General features: G+C 39.0%; 1 protein-coding gene across 4 annotated transcripts in view; it reads left to right on the top strand.

Annotated features, from left to right (window-relative positions):
• Nucleotides 1–9,997, top strand: part of PHC3 (polyhomeotic homolog 3) — a 22,256-nt gene extending 12,259 nt beyond the window's left edge. For all 4 annotated transcript variants that reach the window (XM_017827756.1, XM_017827757.1, XM_017827758.1 and 1 more), the window contains 7 exons: nucleotides 634–784; nucleotides 1,096–1,349; nucleotides 2,035–2,191; nucleotides 3,190–3,304; nucleotides 4,035–4,185; nucleotides 4,277–4,508; nucleotides 8,289–9,997. In XM_017827756.1, the coding sequence (XP_017683245.1) occupies nucleotides 634–784; nucleotides 1,096–1,349; nucleotides 2,035–2,191; nucleotides 3,190–3,304; nucleotides 4,035–4,185; nucleotides 4,277–4,508; nucleotides 8,289–8,443 (1,215 nt within the window). In that variant the 3' untranslated portion in view covers nucleotides 8,444–9,997. The remainder of the gene's footprint in view (nucleotides 1–633; nucleotides 785–1,095; nucleotides 1,350–2,034; nucleotides 2,192–3,189; nucleotides 3,305–4,034; nucleotides 4,186–4,276; nucleotides 4,509–8,288) is intronic.
• The last annotated feature ends 6,466 nt before the right edge of the window (nucleotides 9,998–16,463 follow it).

Raw genomic sequence — 16,463 nt, forward strand, 5'->3', positions numbered from 1 at the left:
TTCCCAAATCTTCGCTCGCGAAGACTGGCCATTAAATTAAATATTAAGAGTTAATAATCTCAACTGTGATATTTCATGTAGAAATCAGGCAAAAGAGTATAAACTAGGTTTGCTTTTGACAAGGCGGTGTTTTACATTTTAATCTGCTCAACTGACTCAGTAATTCATGTAAATTTAATAGTTTTGAGGAAACTACTTTAGAACCTCTTAAACGCTAATGCTTGATAGTCTTGGTGTACTCTTCTGAACTGAGTTTGATTATGCTGCTGAATAAGTTAGACAACAATTTGCAGTCTTGTCATTAAACTTGTGTTTTGTAGATGTGTTTAAATAGTGTCAAATATGTGTGTAAATAAAAATACAGTCAACTGTACAGATAAGGTAGCAAAAAAGCCAAGTTCTCTGGTCTCTTTATATTTTGCTGTTTGTAACAAAATACTTTAATTTTGCTCTCATAGACATTGCGATGTCCTCAAAGTTCACTGTTTGGTGTGCAGTTTGGAAACTAGTATTTTATTAGGAGATTAGCATATTTGAACTGGTAATTTATTTTAAAAACTGTATTTATGCAACTCTTTTAAGGTATTAGGATAGAATGGAAATCTCTCTAAAGCAATAGTTTGTTGGATGCAGATTTACCAAGTGGAGAATGTGTGTGAAGAAGAGATGCCCGAGGACTCGGATTGTGTGCACATGGCAAGGACACCTACACCACCCACCTTGTCTCCACCAGCCATAACCTTGGGGAATGGAGAGGCCCTTAATTCAGATGATCCTTTGTCAGGTGAGGACTAATGTCCAACTAAGGTAGCTTTTGACATATGGATTTGTGATTTGTGTAAGTAATTAATGGCCAACTATGCTTATGGTCAGTAGATATTGAGTAAAGGAAAATGTTTGCGTGAGGAGTGTGTGTTTGTGGAATATATAGTCTGTCTAGAGAAACAATCTTGTTTTAGGGGTAAAATCTATAAATTGTAGGGAAGAGCCTGTTAGGTGGTGCAGAAATGGGTCTATCACCTCTTATTTCTAGAATTCTGAGCCAGTGGTTGGACTTCAGTGATAAAAACATAACATACTTGTTATCTTTTTCAGAACACGGGGGACTGCCTTCGGTGACATCATCAGTCAGTGCCTCAGTAATTAAATCTCCATCTGATCCTTCACATGCCTCTATTCCACCACCACCTCTTTTGCTTCCAGCAGCAACGACAAGGAGCAACAGCACCTCAATGCCCAACAGCATTCCTAGCCTAGAAAATAAACCTCCACAGGCTATTGTTAAACCCCAGATCCTGACCCATGTCATCGAAGGCTTTGTGATTCAGGAGGGGTTGGAGCCATTCCCTGTAAGTGTAGAAGTTGCTAAGAATTTTTTACTACTAATCTTCGAAACAAACTGTTTGTAAGGATGATATTTGTGGCTAGTAGGTATTTAGATCCTGAATTATTTTTCAGATGTCGGTTTTGATCTTTTGTCTACTGATTGATGAGTTGAGTAGTAGGTTATATCTGGAGATAAACACAGAGAGTGATTTTAGGCTGCCATTTGCAGTAACGTTTTTACGTTTGTCTGTCTCCAAGATCCCTCAATTTTAGTGATACCTTAATTTAAACCTCAGGGCTGAGTCTGTGTTGAAATTCCAAAATGTTAAAAATTGTTATTTAAAGCACTGGCAAACTCCTTAGGGGGCTAGGTGTGATTAGTGCTGTGCCTGGTTAAGAATTACTGTTGAAAATTTTAAATCCACAAATGGGCAATTTAAAACCTGCCTTATTAACTAATTCAATGTGTATCTCATTTCACCATTCCTTCATCTGTGTAGATATAATGTGTTTCTTCCTTTGTTAAATGTAATTGCAAAGTGTGCAGAGCTGAGTTTTTTATTTGTTAGAGAAAGGGTATTTAGAGCTTTGGCACCACATAATGATTCATGGATAGGGAGTAGAAACTGGTCATCTGCTCGGGTACAACTGCTAAGTCACAAATACCATTTTTAGTTATTCCTTGTTGCTTTGCTTTTATTGCAATAGGTCAGTCGTTCATCTTTGCTGGTGGAACAGCCTGCAGAAAAAAGGTTGCTGGTGGAGGGTCAGATCATGAGTGTTGTGTGTGTGGAGTCAGACTTGCAGAACACGAAACATGCAGACAACTCATCGGACACAGAGATCGAGGATATGATTGCAGAAGGTTTGTGGTTTTTGTTTAAATACCCACTTTTTCCCCTTCAGTTTTGTGTGTAGTACAGAATCCCATACTGTCTGTACTTCTGGAATCTTCCTCCAGTCTTTACACTGTCTTTAATATAAACTATTTTCAAATGTTTTTTGCTCACTACACACCAACACAAATGTCAAGACATTATGCACTTGTCCTGCTTAGAATACAGTGGTCTCCAGCACACCTCATGAGCTAAATTGAGTTCCCCATGCAGTATCCAACACAATCAAAATCATGGACTTTTTAGAACTCAGCAGTCAACTATTTTGGATGTGTAACACCACTGTTACTGTTCAAACCCAGATATAGGTAGCCCTGTGTGTGTGCTGTGAAATGGAAATCAAACTGTGGCCTGCCCCAGAAAAGCAAAGTTATTCTGTCATGGCCAGGCTTCACAAATGAAGATTTAGGAAGGCTCTATCCACGTTTGTTACAGGCACGCTGGTGGCTTATGAGGCCAATACGAGACAGACATATCAGTATTCCATAGATTCAAGATTCAATGTTTTCCTTGCTTTCATGTGTCCCTTTGGTTGTAGCAGCTGCTTATTCAAAGAAAGTATTTAAGAGGTTACTGCATTATGTCATTACAGGAGAGCTTGAATTTAGACTGTGGAAGACCTGGTTCTCTTAATGAACTCTTTATAAAGTAATTTATGAAGACTGTAACTCTGTTTAACTGTTTGCTAAGTTCGAGGACATACTTGCTCATGGATGGCTTGAAATACAGCAAAAAACTGATTAAATTCATTGCATAACTTAATTGAAGGTTCAGTTTGCTCAAGATCTTTTCCACAGAGAATGAAATCTACAGCTTGCTCATCTTTGCATAATCATCTCTTAATCAAAGGATTTAATTAAATGTGTTAGATATTTGAAAATCTTTTACCTCCCTGCTTGAGGTGAGAAATGTGAACATAATTCGTGCCATTGAAACTGACTTCTTTGTGCCTCACTCCTTTCTTTAGAGGGACTGGATGAAATTGAAAATGAACTTCTGAAGTGTGAATTTTGTGGAAAAATGGGGTATCCCAATAAGTTTCTACGGTCAAAAAGATTCTGCTCCACATCCTGTGCCAAAAGGTAACTCTGTCTAGTTATTGCTTATCGTTAAGTGGTTAATGGATTAACCTCTCTTGGTTAAGAGAGGAGGAATTCCCAGTCAACATCTGAATATAAAGTCTTCCATCATTACAGCTGGAAAGTTGACATTTAATCCCAGATGTTTTAGAAATGGGGAATAATTTCCCATTTCTAGTCACTGCTTAGCTCTTTTTTTTTGCATTCGTGTGCCTGGAGATGACCTTTCTCTGTGTGTCTGCTACATTCCCATTTTAAGTAGTGGGAGTTTATATTTTTCATTTAGTACTTGTTGGGACACCACCAGTGAAATAAATTTAAGAAGGGGTTTGGCCCCTTAACGTGGGATTTTTGCCTCCATCCTCTTTTGACTGGGTATCAGCCAGGTAGAGAAAATGGAACCAAAATATACAGTGTGATTTTAGGTTTTTAGTGGATATTTCGGAGAAGCAAAACCATATTATGTGATAAAATGCAAAGGTATTTCTATCATGGAAACATTTTAAAAATGGGAAGGACAGACATCTTCCAGGGATGATCTAGGTGTACTTGATCCTGCATCAAGATGAGGGGCTTGAGTAAGTGGCCTTTGCGATACCTTTCTCTTTTATTGCTGTGACAGCTGTTGTTTTAATTAAGCAGCATTTCTACAACACTGTGATTTTATGGTTACTTGATTGAATTCAGTCCAAAAAACCATTAGTGCATTATTGAATATATCTTACTTCTTTAGGCACAGCCTTAGTTGCACTAAGAAATTTGGGCTGTTTACATCAGACAAGACCAGTCGTTGGAATCGGAAGTCAGATAGCCAAAGTCTTGGGCGACGCGGGCGTCGGCCGAGCGGCCCTGAGGGGGCGTCACGAGAGCATTTTCTTAGACAGGTCTGTGGAATATTTGCTTAAAACTATGGCATTGCTTTGGGAATTGCAAATAAAGCCTAATACTGTAGTGTATTTGTACTGCGTTTTCCAGCTTCCAATTACTTATCCATCTGCAGAAGAGGAGCTGGCTCCTCACGAAGACGCTGTTCCAACGGCCATGACCACGCGGCTGCGGAGGCAGAGTGAGAGGGAGAGGGAACGGGAGCTGAGGGAGCTGAGGATCCGGAAAATGCCAGAGAGCATCGACCTGTTGCCAGTGGTGCAAACTGACCCCTCAGTGTGGACTGTGGATGAAGTTTGGGCCTTTATCCATTCTTTGCCTGGTATGTTATGTGCAGTAGCTTGCTCTCTTGTTCTTTAACAGTGAAGTTCCTTGCGTTATAGCATCCCTGTGATGAGGAGGTGATGTGGTTACAACACTGCCGTACTCCATAGTTGCTCATAGAGACTGGAATGTGATTTCTTTCCTCTTGCTTGTTCCTTCAGCACAAATCCCATGTTGATAGAACTAGTCCCACTTCTGCTGTTGCATCCCAGCTGATGGAGTTTAGAGCTGTTCCTTCCTTCAGTCTGACTTCTCTCAAGAGGTCAGTAGAGAGGTCAGACACACTTGCTCCTTGTTACAGTTCTCTCTTCCCTCCTCACTTGCTGGTTATTCAGTAGAAAAAGGAAGAGCAGTGTTATTTCCCTTGATACAACTGATACAACTTGATACAAGTTTGAAAGACCTATCCTGATACAAGTCCTTAAAAAAGAATAAACAAGTTGCTTCTATAAGGTTAAAGTTTATTTTGCTTAGCTTTGCTGAGAGAACTCCTGCCTAGAGATTCTGCTTACTGGTAGGCACAGTTTGTTCTCAGAAAAAACAGTCTGTTTTCTCCTTATTTACAAACCTTTTCTTTTAGCTAGATATTTATAGTTACCTTTATGTCATCTTCGGGTTATTTGACATTTATTTATCATTTCCTAACTATCATGAGCTTTAAAGCTTCACTCCCCACCTTTTCCCAAGGATGCCATTCTGTCTGATAAGATGCTGTAATCCCTCCAGGTAACAGCAGGTCTCCACAGTAGCAGTCATACCAGAATTTTTATTCCTTACCCATTAAAACACAGGTTAACTTTGTTCCTAATTTTCTACTTTTTCTGGGATTCTAAACAATTTTTCTGTGTATCCCATTATGCTTATAACCTATAAGGAATATATCTTCATTGCTAAGTCATACACATGGGTTATCACAGATAATCTTTTACAGGTCAGGCAAAGAATGGAGTAAGGAGTTGTCTTAAATCAGCAAAAGTCATCCTTGAGGTACTTTTCTTCTAATAGTTTATTGCAGTTGAGTTACATTATCTGCTTCTGGGAACCTGCAGTGTTGTCTGTAAAAACAGTCAAAGCTCCTTAGGTTTGACATGATCATTCGTGTTTCTGTAGTTGAGCTGTGTGGTGGAATATAGTTATATCAGTCTTGTTTTGAGTTACTGTTTTTATGGATTTGAGGCTCCAGGTAATCCAGTAACTGATCCTAGGCTCTGAATAAAGGGCAGCTCCTGTCCTAGAGTAATTGAAGTGGCACATAAGCACAATTCACTTGCAACTATGAAACAAAAAATGTTATTCTTAAAATGCAGTTTCTGTTTTGAAACATTACTTTTAGAATATTTCACCAGCAGCTGGAATTAGGGTGGCTTTGTATTATATAAACAAGATAATCTTTGATTTTAAATTAACTTTACACTTCTCTATACTTAATGAAAATTTATTGTATTTACTCATTCTCATCTATATGAAGGCCTAGTTTCTCTAATACTTTTTTAAAAAGTTCTTTAAACAGTATTATATTCACAACTGGCCAGAATTATTGTTGTTACATCTACAGCTACATTCACGTTTATTGACAGTTTTGGAGTTTATTCTGTTCAATATATTCTCAATTTACTCTCTTGAAAAAAATAGTTTTTCATATGCTGTCAGAGTTGAATAATATGAAAAATAATAGAATTGATTTTCATTGTGCTGGTTTATATTATGTATCTCCTTGGTGCAGTCCCTGCAGACCATCTGCCATGTTGTAGGAGATGGTGATTTGTCACCTTTCCACAAACATCAGGGACATCTGTTCTGGGTTACAGCTTTCTGTGTAGTCTGTAGCTGAAGATCTAACTGACCTCCTATGGAGCCTTTTGGAGAAATGAAGATTGTAGGACACTTCTGCTGTTACTTCTTTCTTCTGGGAGAAGAGACAGCCACAGTTTAAGGACAATTTTCTCCTTTCTTTCTTCAGTTGCAAGATAAATGGCCCTTCACTCGCTTCCCATCCTTTTTTTATTTGGCCAAGTTATTGCACAACAAACAGTTGCAAAAGTGCTTAAGAGTACCCAGATGTGCTTGGATTAGGGAACTGAAATACATTCAGCTTCCATCCTCTGCTTTTCCAAACTGACTTTGATAAAAAGTAGTTCAGAAGTTGCATGGAAATTCTTTGTGTCCTGCTTAAAGGAAAAAGCCTGCAACAACATCCAGTTATCTGTTTGAATAGGACCAGTTTTGTTCTGAAATGCAGGAATTTCTCTTGATCTCTCAGATGCTTTATAAATGCTGTGGTCTGACAATCACAATGTCATTAAGTCAGACATGCCATGGTACCTTTCACAGGAATACTCAGTATTTGACTTACAGGTGTTTTATCTGTTGTGAGCACTTCAACAGGAAAACCTTTATGATGATGTTGTAGTTAATTGTTGCATGAGGTCTGTTTAACAAATCATTAAGAAGAAAAGTCGTGCTTTGTTCTTTGTTTAAAGCCAACCTTTCCCAACCTTGAGTGTTATGACCTTTACACAGTAATAGTCCAAATTAATTCAAGTTTGGATGTCAATACTTCCTTCCATGTTTCCTTTCCATTTATCTTGTACATATTTGTAAATCCACCAGGAAATTAGACTGTCTGTTCTTGACAGAGTTTAAATCTGAACACACAAGAGGACATGACATTAATTGCTCTCATCTAGGTAGAAGAGGAGTTCTTCAGAGTAATTTCATATCTCTGTAATAGTATACATTTAAAATGGGAAAATGTAGAAATGCCAAAAAATAGGCTTAACTGAGGAATAATTGAAAGCAGAAATGGAAGGTGGAGCACAGATTAAAGTGTGTCTGAAAGGCTCTGAGACAGATGGAGAGACCACTGGACTGAGAACACAAATGTCTTTAAAACCATGAAAAACATGGCTAAGGGGAAAGAAGCTTCAAATAAACAGCTGACAATGGATGCTCTCTTCACATCGTCCATCTAACAGAGCTGCCATGGACTCAGACACATAATTGACTGTTTCTGCTTAACAGATGTCCAGAACATCTTTGGAGAAACCTTTGTGTCCACAGTGTTCTTCAGTGGAAAAGGGCCCTCAATTACTTGGGGCAGTCCAATCCATGGAAGAGTCTTTTGTCTCATGTTGCAAACCTCAGTAACCTGAGACCACGTTATTTCATGTTCAGAGTTTAACATGGAAAAAAGATCCAGCTAGTTTAAACTTGTACTTGTGAAGTGAGTTACTGCCCTGTATAGATGACAGATATCTTCATGAGATGGTTGTGCTAAAGCCCATAAATCAAAACTTTGTTTCCTCAACCCAGTGGTGTAACACAAATGAACTTAACACCTTTTGGAAATGGTAGCTATGTGGATGTTCTCCTTGAGTTGCACATAGCAGTAGAATATAGTATCTTTCATAACAGTAAATAGTAGCATCTTTTTATTTCTGGAAAGAACCTACTTGAATTATGCTCTTGATTACTATATCAGTGCTGTTTTCCCAGTCTCTTCCAATTGTGGGAGGTTGTTCCTCATAATGAAATTACAATTCTTAATTGAATGTCCCAGTGAGTTACAGTGTAATTAGAGGCTGTATTAGAAAATACTTTCAGATTATCTCAGAAGTCCCCATCATAATATTGAACTCTTGCATATACTTCAGGTTCTGCAGGCTAAAGGGATGAGTGCTGGAAAAGGTGTAGCTGAAAAGCTCTAGTGTGGACAGAATCATTGCGTCTAAGAATTCATATTTCTAACCAAATAAATCTATTTTTTGTCGCCTTTTAGGTTGTCAAGATATTGCAGATGAATTTAGAGCACAAGAAATTGATGGACAAGCTCTCCTTTTGTTGAAGGAGGATCACCTAATGAGTGCAATGAATATTAAGCTTGGACCTGCATTGAAAATCTGTGCACGTATCAATTCCTTGAAGGAATCCTAGGAGGTGAACATGAAGGTTTAAACAACAGTTTCTCAGTGACAGAACTGACAGTAATATGCCAACATCTTCACTGTGGCATGAGTGTTACTGTGATGTTTTGTTAAATTGATGGGGTTTTCCCCACATAAAGACTTAAAAACGTTCCTTTGATTATACCAAGTAGTCCTCTGATGTTTCCAACAACTAATAGGTTCATGGTAAAGCCTGAGTAATATTTTGAGTTGAAGTTTTTCATGTAAAAACATGGAGTGAAATATGCTGTGATAGGTTAAATATTCCCCATCATGTACTTCATCTTATGAGTTTAAGGTTAACACCCCAGCCCCCACCCCAATCTAAACACCTTTTAGATTGTGTTGCTGTAATCTGAAAGATTTTTTTCCCCACATACAGCAGTGTTTGGACTGAACTGACAGAAGTGTCCACAGGCCCTGTGGAAGGACTAGTACCAGTAAAATGCTATGCATTTAGTTGTGCTCTCTGAGTTTCTTTTAGTCTTGAGCTAATTGTTTGTAAGGGGTAGGTTGGCAGCTGGCTTACCCTCATCTCTGCCACTATAGTATTTTCTTGAAGTCTGTAAAATACTATAAACCTTATGGATGTCTCATCAAAATCCTCATGATCAGGCTACTGACACTCCTGCCAGAGGTAACTGAAGCACATGTTACTTTACTCTTTGAATGCTGCTATGCACTAAGGGGGCATTAAGTGTTAGGTTTGTAGTTTCACATGCTGCTAGTTAAGCTAGACCAGCAGTTCTCAAATGGAGATCAGAGTGGGCCCTGAGGAGGTGTGTGAGCCCTCAGGGTTCAGGTTCCCAAATGCCCAGGTGTGAGGGGCTGAACGCTGCAGCCAGAAACAGTGTTGAGACAAGTTACTGGAGAGGCTGGAGATAGAGAAGGGACAGCATAGCTCAGATGTTCTTTTAACTGATACCTCTTCTGACATGTCTTTCCCTGTAGTGCATTCCCATTGGCCCACTGGAAGCTCCCAAGCACCTTTGTTTGTCCCCTGGCCGGTGTGAGCTGGGCTTGAAGGACTCTGAGGAAGGAGCACAGGGCATTGCTCCATGAGGCCCCTTCAGAGCTCGCTGTAGGAGCAGCTGCTGCTGGCATGAGGGAGCCCAGAGCTGTGGGTCAGCAGAAGGAATACCAGCACTTGGCAGCTCTAGGAGAAATCTCCAGGGGCCCTGCTTTGTCCCTCTGGCAGGAGATTTTGTCTTGGATGCTGCAGATTTAGGCAGTGGGATTTTAGTGTCTCCCACCATTTTCCTTCTCACGTTTTCTGTGGAACAAACACGTGTTTCCCCAGTTTCTGATGCTCTTGGGAGCTGCCTGAGCTCTGAGGCAGCAGCACCTTCTTGGCCTTTGCTTCATCACCTGTGCACGGATGTTCATGGATGTATTTTGTACCTTCTGTGCCCTCCCTTTTGCAGCTCCACTCCCCTTGTGTACAGACCTGGATCCCTAAACTCTTGTGTAGGGAAAGAAGGGTACGTGTGCTGGTAGTTGTTGTGTATATTTGAATTAAATATGTGTACTTGTCTGCAAATAATGTATTTTGTATTTTATGCAAATTAATGCATTATATGTGATTGTGTAAGGAGGTATTCAGGGGGACTGTAAAGTATTCCTGCAAAAAGAGGAACTGACCTGAAGTTTGAGAACTGCTGCCCTAGATCAAAAGGAGTCAATGCACATACACTGGCTGAAAGGCAGGTTTGTGTATTATTATGTATAATATTTAACTGATGACTTTAAAGAGTAAATTGGGATTACAGAAAAATCTGTGCTTCATTTTCCTTTAATTAGACCATTACTTTGTTTCCACTAACAGACTTTCTATCCTTATCTTCTGGAGATCAACATTAGTATAATTGTTTTTAATTACAACTGTTTGAGCTTATTAATAGCAGATATTATCAATATTTTTATTAACCACTGAAGCTCCAAGTTAGGACAACCCATTGCTGTTACACATTGGTATGTGGTGAGAGCCCTTGTCCAAATGTCACCAAAGGCTTTAGAGAAGGAATTGATGCCTGGGTTTATTTCAGAGGGAAGTTGCTAAGCACTTTCTAATTTGTTTTTTCTGTCTTCGATTACTGTTGTAAAATAAACTTCTTAGTTGAAGGTCCAGCATTTGGCAATGTTCATCTGAAAGATGTTCAAATGATGGAGACAGTGTGTTCCCATTTGTAGCATTTCTGTAAGATACACAGTGTAGCATATCTGTAACATATGTTCTAAAGGATATGTTCTGTTTTGATGAGCTAATTGAAGACTAAAGATATCTTAGATATTTATCCTTTGGCTTTTGTCTAAAAGTTTTATTATTTTTATACGGAAAGTTCACTGGCTAATTTTTAATCTGTCTTCTGACTGTACTGTTCTTAGGCGATGTACAAAGTAGGGCTGCATAAGTGTGGTTTGATAATGGCTTAAGGTATTTTAGAAAACGTGGACTTAGGAGTCTTATTTAGACCTGCAGTTAATCAGTGTTACATGCATGAGAATTTCATGGCTGTTTTAATTTTGCTTTATTAGGCAGCTTTCAGGAGAGCTCCTCCAGCTTGTGTTTGTCCAACTCACTGCCAGGTGCCAGGAGCTCAGAGCAGACCCAGAAAGGCACATCTGTTCCTGTTCTTCTGGTGCGTGACATTCCCTGTGGGTTTGGGAGAGCCACAGATAGTGAGTTGTGCTTTAAATATTTTTGAATGCAGCAGCTAAGAATGTGGGCCTTCTGCAGATTGGAAGTTTTTTCTCCCTCACTTATTTTGGTATTAAACTGGAACTTAAAAGCAGACACAGCTGTACCAACCTGTGCTGGTGGAATGCACTCCTGTGGGAGTGTTTGCCAGCATAGCTGTGTCAATAAAATCAGTTTTTTAAAAAAAAAAAAAGGCACACTTGTATGTGAAAATAGGCTGGAAAATTTCCAAGTGCAACTGAAGACTACTTCAGAAGCTTTTGAATTTACTCAAAAAAGCAATATAATACTTAGACTAATAGTCCTCCAGAACCATTTTACTTACCAACCACTTTTTGCTGTTCAAATAGGTGAGGTTTTCCCAGGCTTGTACTACCATTTCCCATGGCTTTCCCACACATGAGGCTGGACCCCCTTGCAAAAGAGGAAGTATTGCAGGTTTTAATTGACTGGGTTTTAGCACTTGCTCCCACCGGATGTATCTACAAGAAATCCTTTTAATTAGCTTTATTTCCTGGGGTTTTGCTTTCTGTATTCAGACTTCTGCTGTTGTGGGCTACATCTCACAGTAATCCCTGCAGTATTTCAATTCCTATGGGAAGAAGTGCAGGATGTTGTGGGATCTTTGCTCAGAAGGGAGGTATTTTGCATGGCTTTTTCCCTTCCTTTTTCTCGAGTAGTCCCCATCCTGCCCTACTCCTGAATGCAAACTGTCGCATTAGCTCAGGACAAACCCTTTTACAGAGCACTGGGCTGAATGTGGCTGTCAAGATTTCATCCAGTAGAATTAGAATTATTACACTTGTCTCAGCTTCAGGGTTTATTTGGGGTTTTAAGGAAATACACAGAAACAATCAAAATGGGTGCTCAGCCTCCCCTGCTTCATCTGGCTCACATCCCTGAGCTTTGCAGCAGGGGCAGGGAACTCTGGTGAGGAAACTTGGCCACCTTGTCCCCGAACACCAGAGAGTGTTTGAAGGGTTTTTAGACGGACAGTTTTGTAAATCCCTTCTTTACCCATTAATCCATATTTTTTCCAGAAATGAAGTTCTGGATGGCAGGTAAAACCTTTGCTAGGTTTTTATCCATGAAATATCTTAAATGGAAGGTTTATGTCCTGCAAACATCCATTTCCTCATTTCTTTCCTGTGAAAATATTTTTTTTTACCCCCTGACTTCTTTTTGGACAAATCACAGTTAGTAATCCAGCCTTTCAAATAGAAAGATGGAGTCTACCCTAAGTGCAGATGTGGCAGCAAGAGGAAAGGAATAGGATAAACCCAAGTATTTTGAGCAGGTCTGTGACAGCTGTAAGGAAACATTAGGAAAGGTGTGGGTTGAATGGAAGTTTCTCATGAGGCTGGACTGGGTGTAGTGTGTCACTGCCTGGCATGCCAGCTAAAACTTATGCCTATTCCAGGTGACTGTTCTCATTTTAATATCACAGTATCATTGCAGGAACTTCCAGCTCAACAGCTTAACCGATTTCTTACACACTGACAAGTGTAGAGCTCTGAGTGATCAGAGAATTCAGTGACACCTTTTTTAGGAGTCCCCGTTTTGCAAATAATTAGGCATCCACATAATTTATAACATGAGTAGTTCTGATTCTATTGAGACTATTCAAGTTCATTCAAAGTAAGCATGTATAAAAAAGCTTGCAGGGTTATTTTCTCAACGGTATTGCATAGAGATGTCCTGTTAGCATATATTTAGAAATATAGTTGTTGTCATTAACCAAACTTCTACTCATCGATTGTTCCAGGCTGCAGATAATGACTCTGCAAAAGAATCAATCTAGGGTACTTTTTTTTAATGTTCAACTTAATTAGTTTATTAGAGATGGAGACAAACTAACATTTCAGAGTATTTTGTTTTCGATACATTGTTTCTGTTCAATGCTGAGTGGAACAGGTATGAGCAGAGCTATAAATGAGTAATTTCAATGTAAGCTGTTAGTTGCTCCTAGTGAGTTAATTTTCAAGTCATTCTTGCTCAGTGGGCTGCAGTTTAAGACAGGAAATATTGTGAGGAGAAAGAAATTTAAACTCATTTAATGCTTAGCTCATTTAAGATAACCCTAAATTAGGTTAATTTTAAAAGAATTTGCCTTTAGTCTTGAGAATTTATTTAGACCTGATCTGTTCTATGTAGTTACATCCCCTGGATGGCTTTGCAAGTACTGACATTTAAACAAGAGGTGGTGATTATGGGCCAGACAAGTGCCAGCTGTGTCCTGCTTTATCCCCTGGGTCTCCTGGTCAGCACTTTCACATGTGCTCAAGGCCCCACCTTAAGCTGTGTAGGTTTGTGTAACCTCAGCATTAAAATCCCCACACACCTGCTCATTCCCTTGAAGGTTGTGTGCAGTATTTACTGATCCCTTACAGTGATGTGGAAGGAGAAAAGCAAAAGTTCAAAGTCGTGAATATGTTTTTCATTGCAGGTATATAGGAAGCTCATATTCCAGCTTTTGTAGCCATGGATCTAACTTTGCCAGAGCGTGGTTCTGGGAGTCAGTGTTGTGAACAGATTTCAAGTTAAAAAATGTTAAACTTCCAGCATATATTCCTTCTAAATTATCCAAAATAACTCTGTACAGCAAGGAGCTACAAAAAAGAGACTTAAAAAGATTTTTCCTCTTCAAGGAATTATAACTTGAGCACAATTGTACATTCATAGAATAGTGATCATAAATAATGTTTAAGTGCAATACATAACACTTAAGGAGCATTCTAATTGTGTTTTAAAAGCACTGTGTTGGTTCATAGGGTTGTTGAGAGGCTTGTAGTGTTGTTCCTAGTCCTAAATGAGGGTATTTGTGCTGATTATGGGATTAGGCTGCAAGCAGAGATGTAATCAATTCCTGAGGTGTATCTGCCCTGTGGATGAAGCCCAGGCAGCCTGTGGGAAGGCCTGTGTTGTCCTCCACTACCTTGCCAGGATATTACCATCCTCTGGCAGCCTTTTGCAAAGTCATTTTTGGAAAGAACAGTAAGCTGCACACTCAGCTTCATTTTTAAGTAGTTTTTGTGTCACAGAGTGAGCAAACCAGTACTGATCAGGAAAGGTGTAAAGATGAAGGGTTTTATCATTTAGTGCCAAACACTCAGAGTTGAAAAGACATAGAATATGTCATTAAAATCAGTGTTGATTTGTAAGACATTCTTTATATGAGGAAAGTACAGAAGTTTCTAATTAAGGGTTAACACTTTGGCTGCTCTTACCATTAATATCAAATAATCCTATAAGAATTAAAGGCTGTAAAATATTTGAAATGTGTAAGGCTGATGTACAGAGGAGATGCAGCAGTGGTTGTCTGCAGTTCTTTTATTTCAGGTATTACCACCATCCTGGCATAGTTTCTGTCCTTCCTGTCAGTGAAACTGTCACCCTGTTCTAGAGAGGAACATGGTCCAGGGCTGCATGGCTGGATCCAGGGATCAGTGTTGGGACAGCCCAGAGGCACCAGGTGTAAAAGAAAATGCACAGAGGAAAAGCCATAATTGCTAGGAAGGCAATAAATAGGATGGAGATCACTGCACAACTGGTATCTCCCTCCATGAATAACAAGGGTGGAAGTGGGCTTACAAAGAGAGGTACCATGAATATGTTTTAAAATACTTACTCAGGCTCAGATGCCCCAGTGGATGCTACGTGGAGTTCTGCAGTGCCACTGCTGCCACAACAGCCTAAAGGCTGATGCTCTTTGGCACTTACCCCTAAAAGTATGGAAGAATAAATTTAACAGTAACATCAATCCATTAGTGTTTGTTTTGGCTGCATGTTGTGGATTCCCTGTGGAAAAAGAAAATAGAGTTTTAAAAACTTCAAATGGCTTTAGGAGCACTGCAGCAACTCTGGCAATTCTACCGTGTTGTGTGAACTTTAATTAGGGGTTGGGCAGCTGAACCACACTGATAAATAAAACACCTCAACAGCCTCACCCAGCTTGTTGCAGTTCCAGTTCTGTGTATGTTTGTGAATCAGAGACCATGAGACCATGCAAAACACACCTGAAATGGACTGGAAAATAACTTTGCCTTCATCTGGTGTTAAATTAAATTTAAATGAGGAATTTCTCCCTACCTGCCTAGTCTGTAGGAATTAGTTATTTCATGATCTTCTGAAATGCCTGGTGCATTACTGTATTTGAGGTATTTGCTGGTTTTTAAATGGAATTAGGTTTCGTAAATATTTTGTCAGCCCCGTTTCAGTGGGTGTCCAGTTTATATAAAACCTGAAGAAATGCTGTGTCAAAACCTTGTGTTTAGCCATGGTTATCCTATAGCATCTCCTGCACTGACAGCAATTGCAGTTTGAGAGAGCAGGGAGTGATTGCTTAAGGTTGTTTTTCCAGTTAACATTGTATGTGCTTTCCCACTTTTAACATGGAAGTAGAATTTCCTCCAAGTACGTTTTCCAGCAGAAAAAATGAAATAATTTGTGGTGCCAAACACTTCAAAATATGTTGCTAAGTGTTGCCTCCTCTTATTGCACTAGTTTTAAAATTCAGTTTTTGATCACTTACTGTCCTTTTGATGGCCTTTTTAACAGATTTTCCCCCCAAACCACTTTCTACTCCTGAAAAATGCTCGTGTCCTTTTGATTACATCATGGAAGCCTCAAAGGAATTTACCCCAGACTGTGGGTGAAAGAAGCACTATGTGGGGTGAAGTAATAAAAGAAAATAATCAGACTTTAATATGTTTCAGAAATGTAAGATTAATTTATGATTCAGATGTGATTGTGTATTCTTATGGAGTGAAATATTGGAATATTCTTTTATAAGAAAATTTAGCCCACATAGCGTTAAATTCTGCAATTAAATCTATCTCTATAATTGATATATAATAATGTAAATTATAACCCAAAAATTTAAATTTTACAGTGGAAGAGCACACAGTGAATTATGTAAAAGTATGATCTTCACTTTGTGAGTCATTTTTAAGAAGCACTTTCCTATTACCAACTAGCATGTGAATGAATTTTAGATTCTCTCATTTGTTATGATCTGTAGAAGTGAAACTTCTTTAATCTGTCTGTTAATGGGTAAATCCATCCTACAAATGCTGAAACAAAGCACCTTATACTATGCTGCTTAAACTTGCTTGTAATTGCACCTTTTGTTATCTGCAGAGTTTTCTTAATGAGTATTCTTGTGTGAAATCATTGTTCCCTGTGGGTCTGGGGGAATGATTAACCAACCTACAGCATCATTTACTTTCTCTTCCAATACAACATTGTATTGTGAGTTCAGTGCTTCAGAAATAAATGCTACTTTCATTTGTCTGCTTTGGTCGCGTATCAT

This window comes from Lepidothrix coronata, unplaced genomic scaffold (assembly GCF_001604755.1).
Source record: "Lepidothrix coronata isolate B3197 unplaced genomic scaffold, Lepidothrix_coronata-1.0 Scaffold142, whole genome shotgun sequence".
NCBI classification, from domain to species: Eukaryota; Metazoa; Chordata; class Aves; order Passeriformes; family Pipridae; genus Lepidothrix; species Lepidothrix coronata.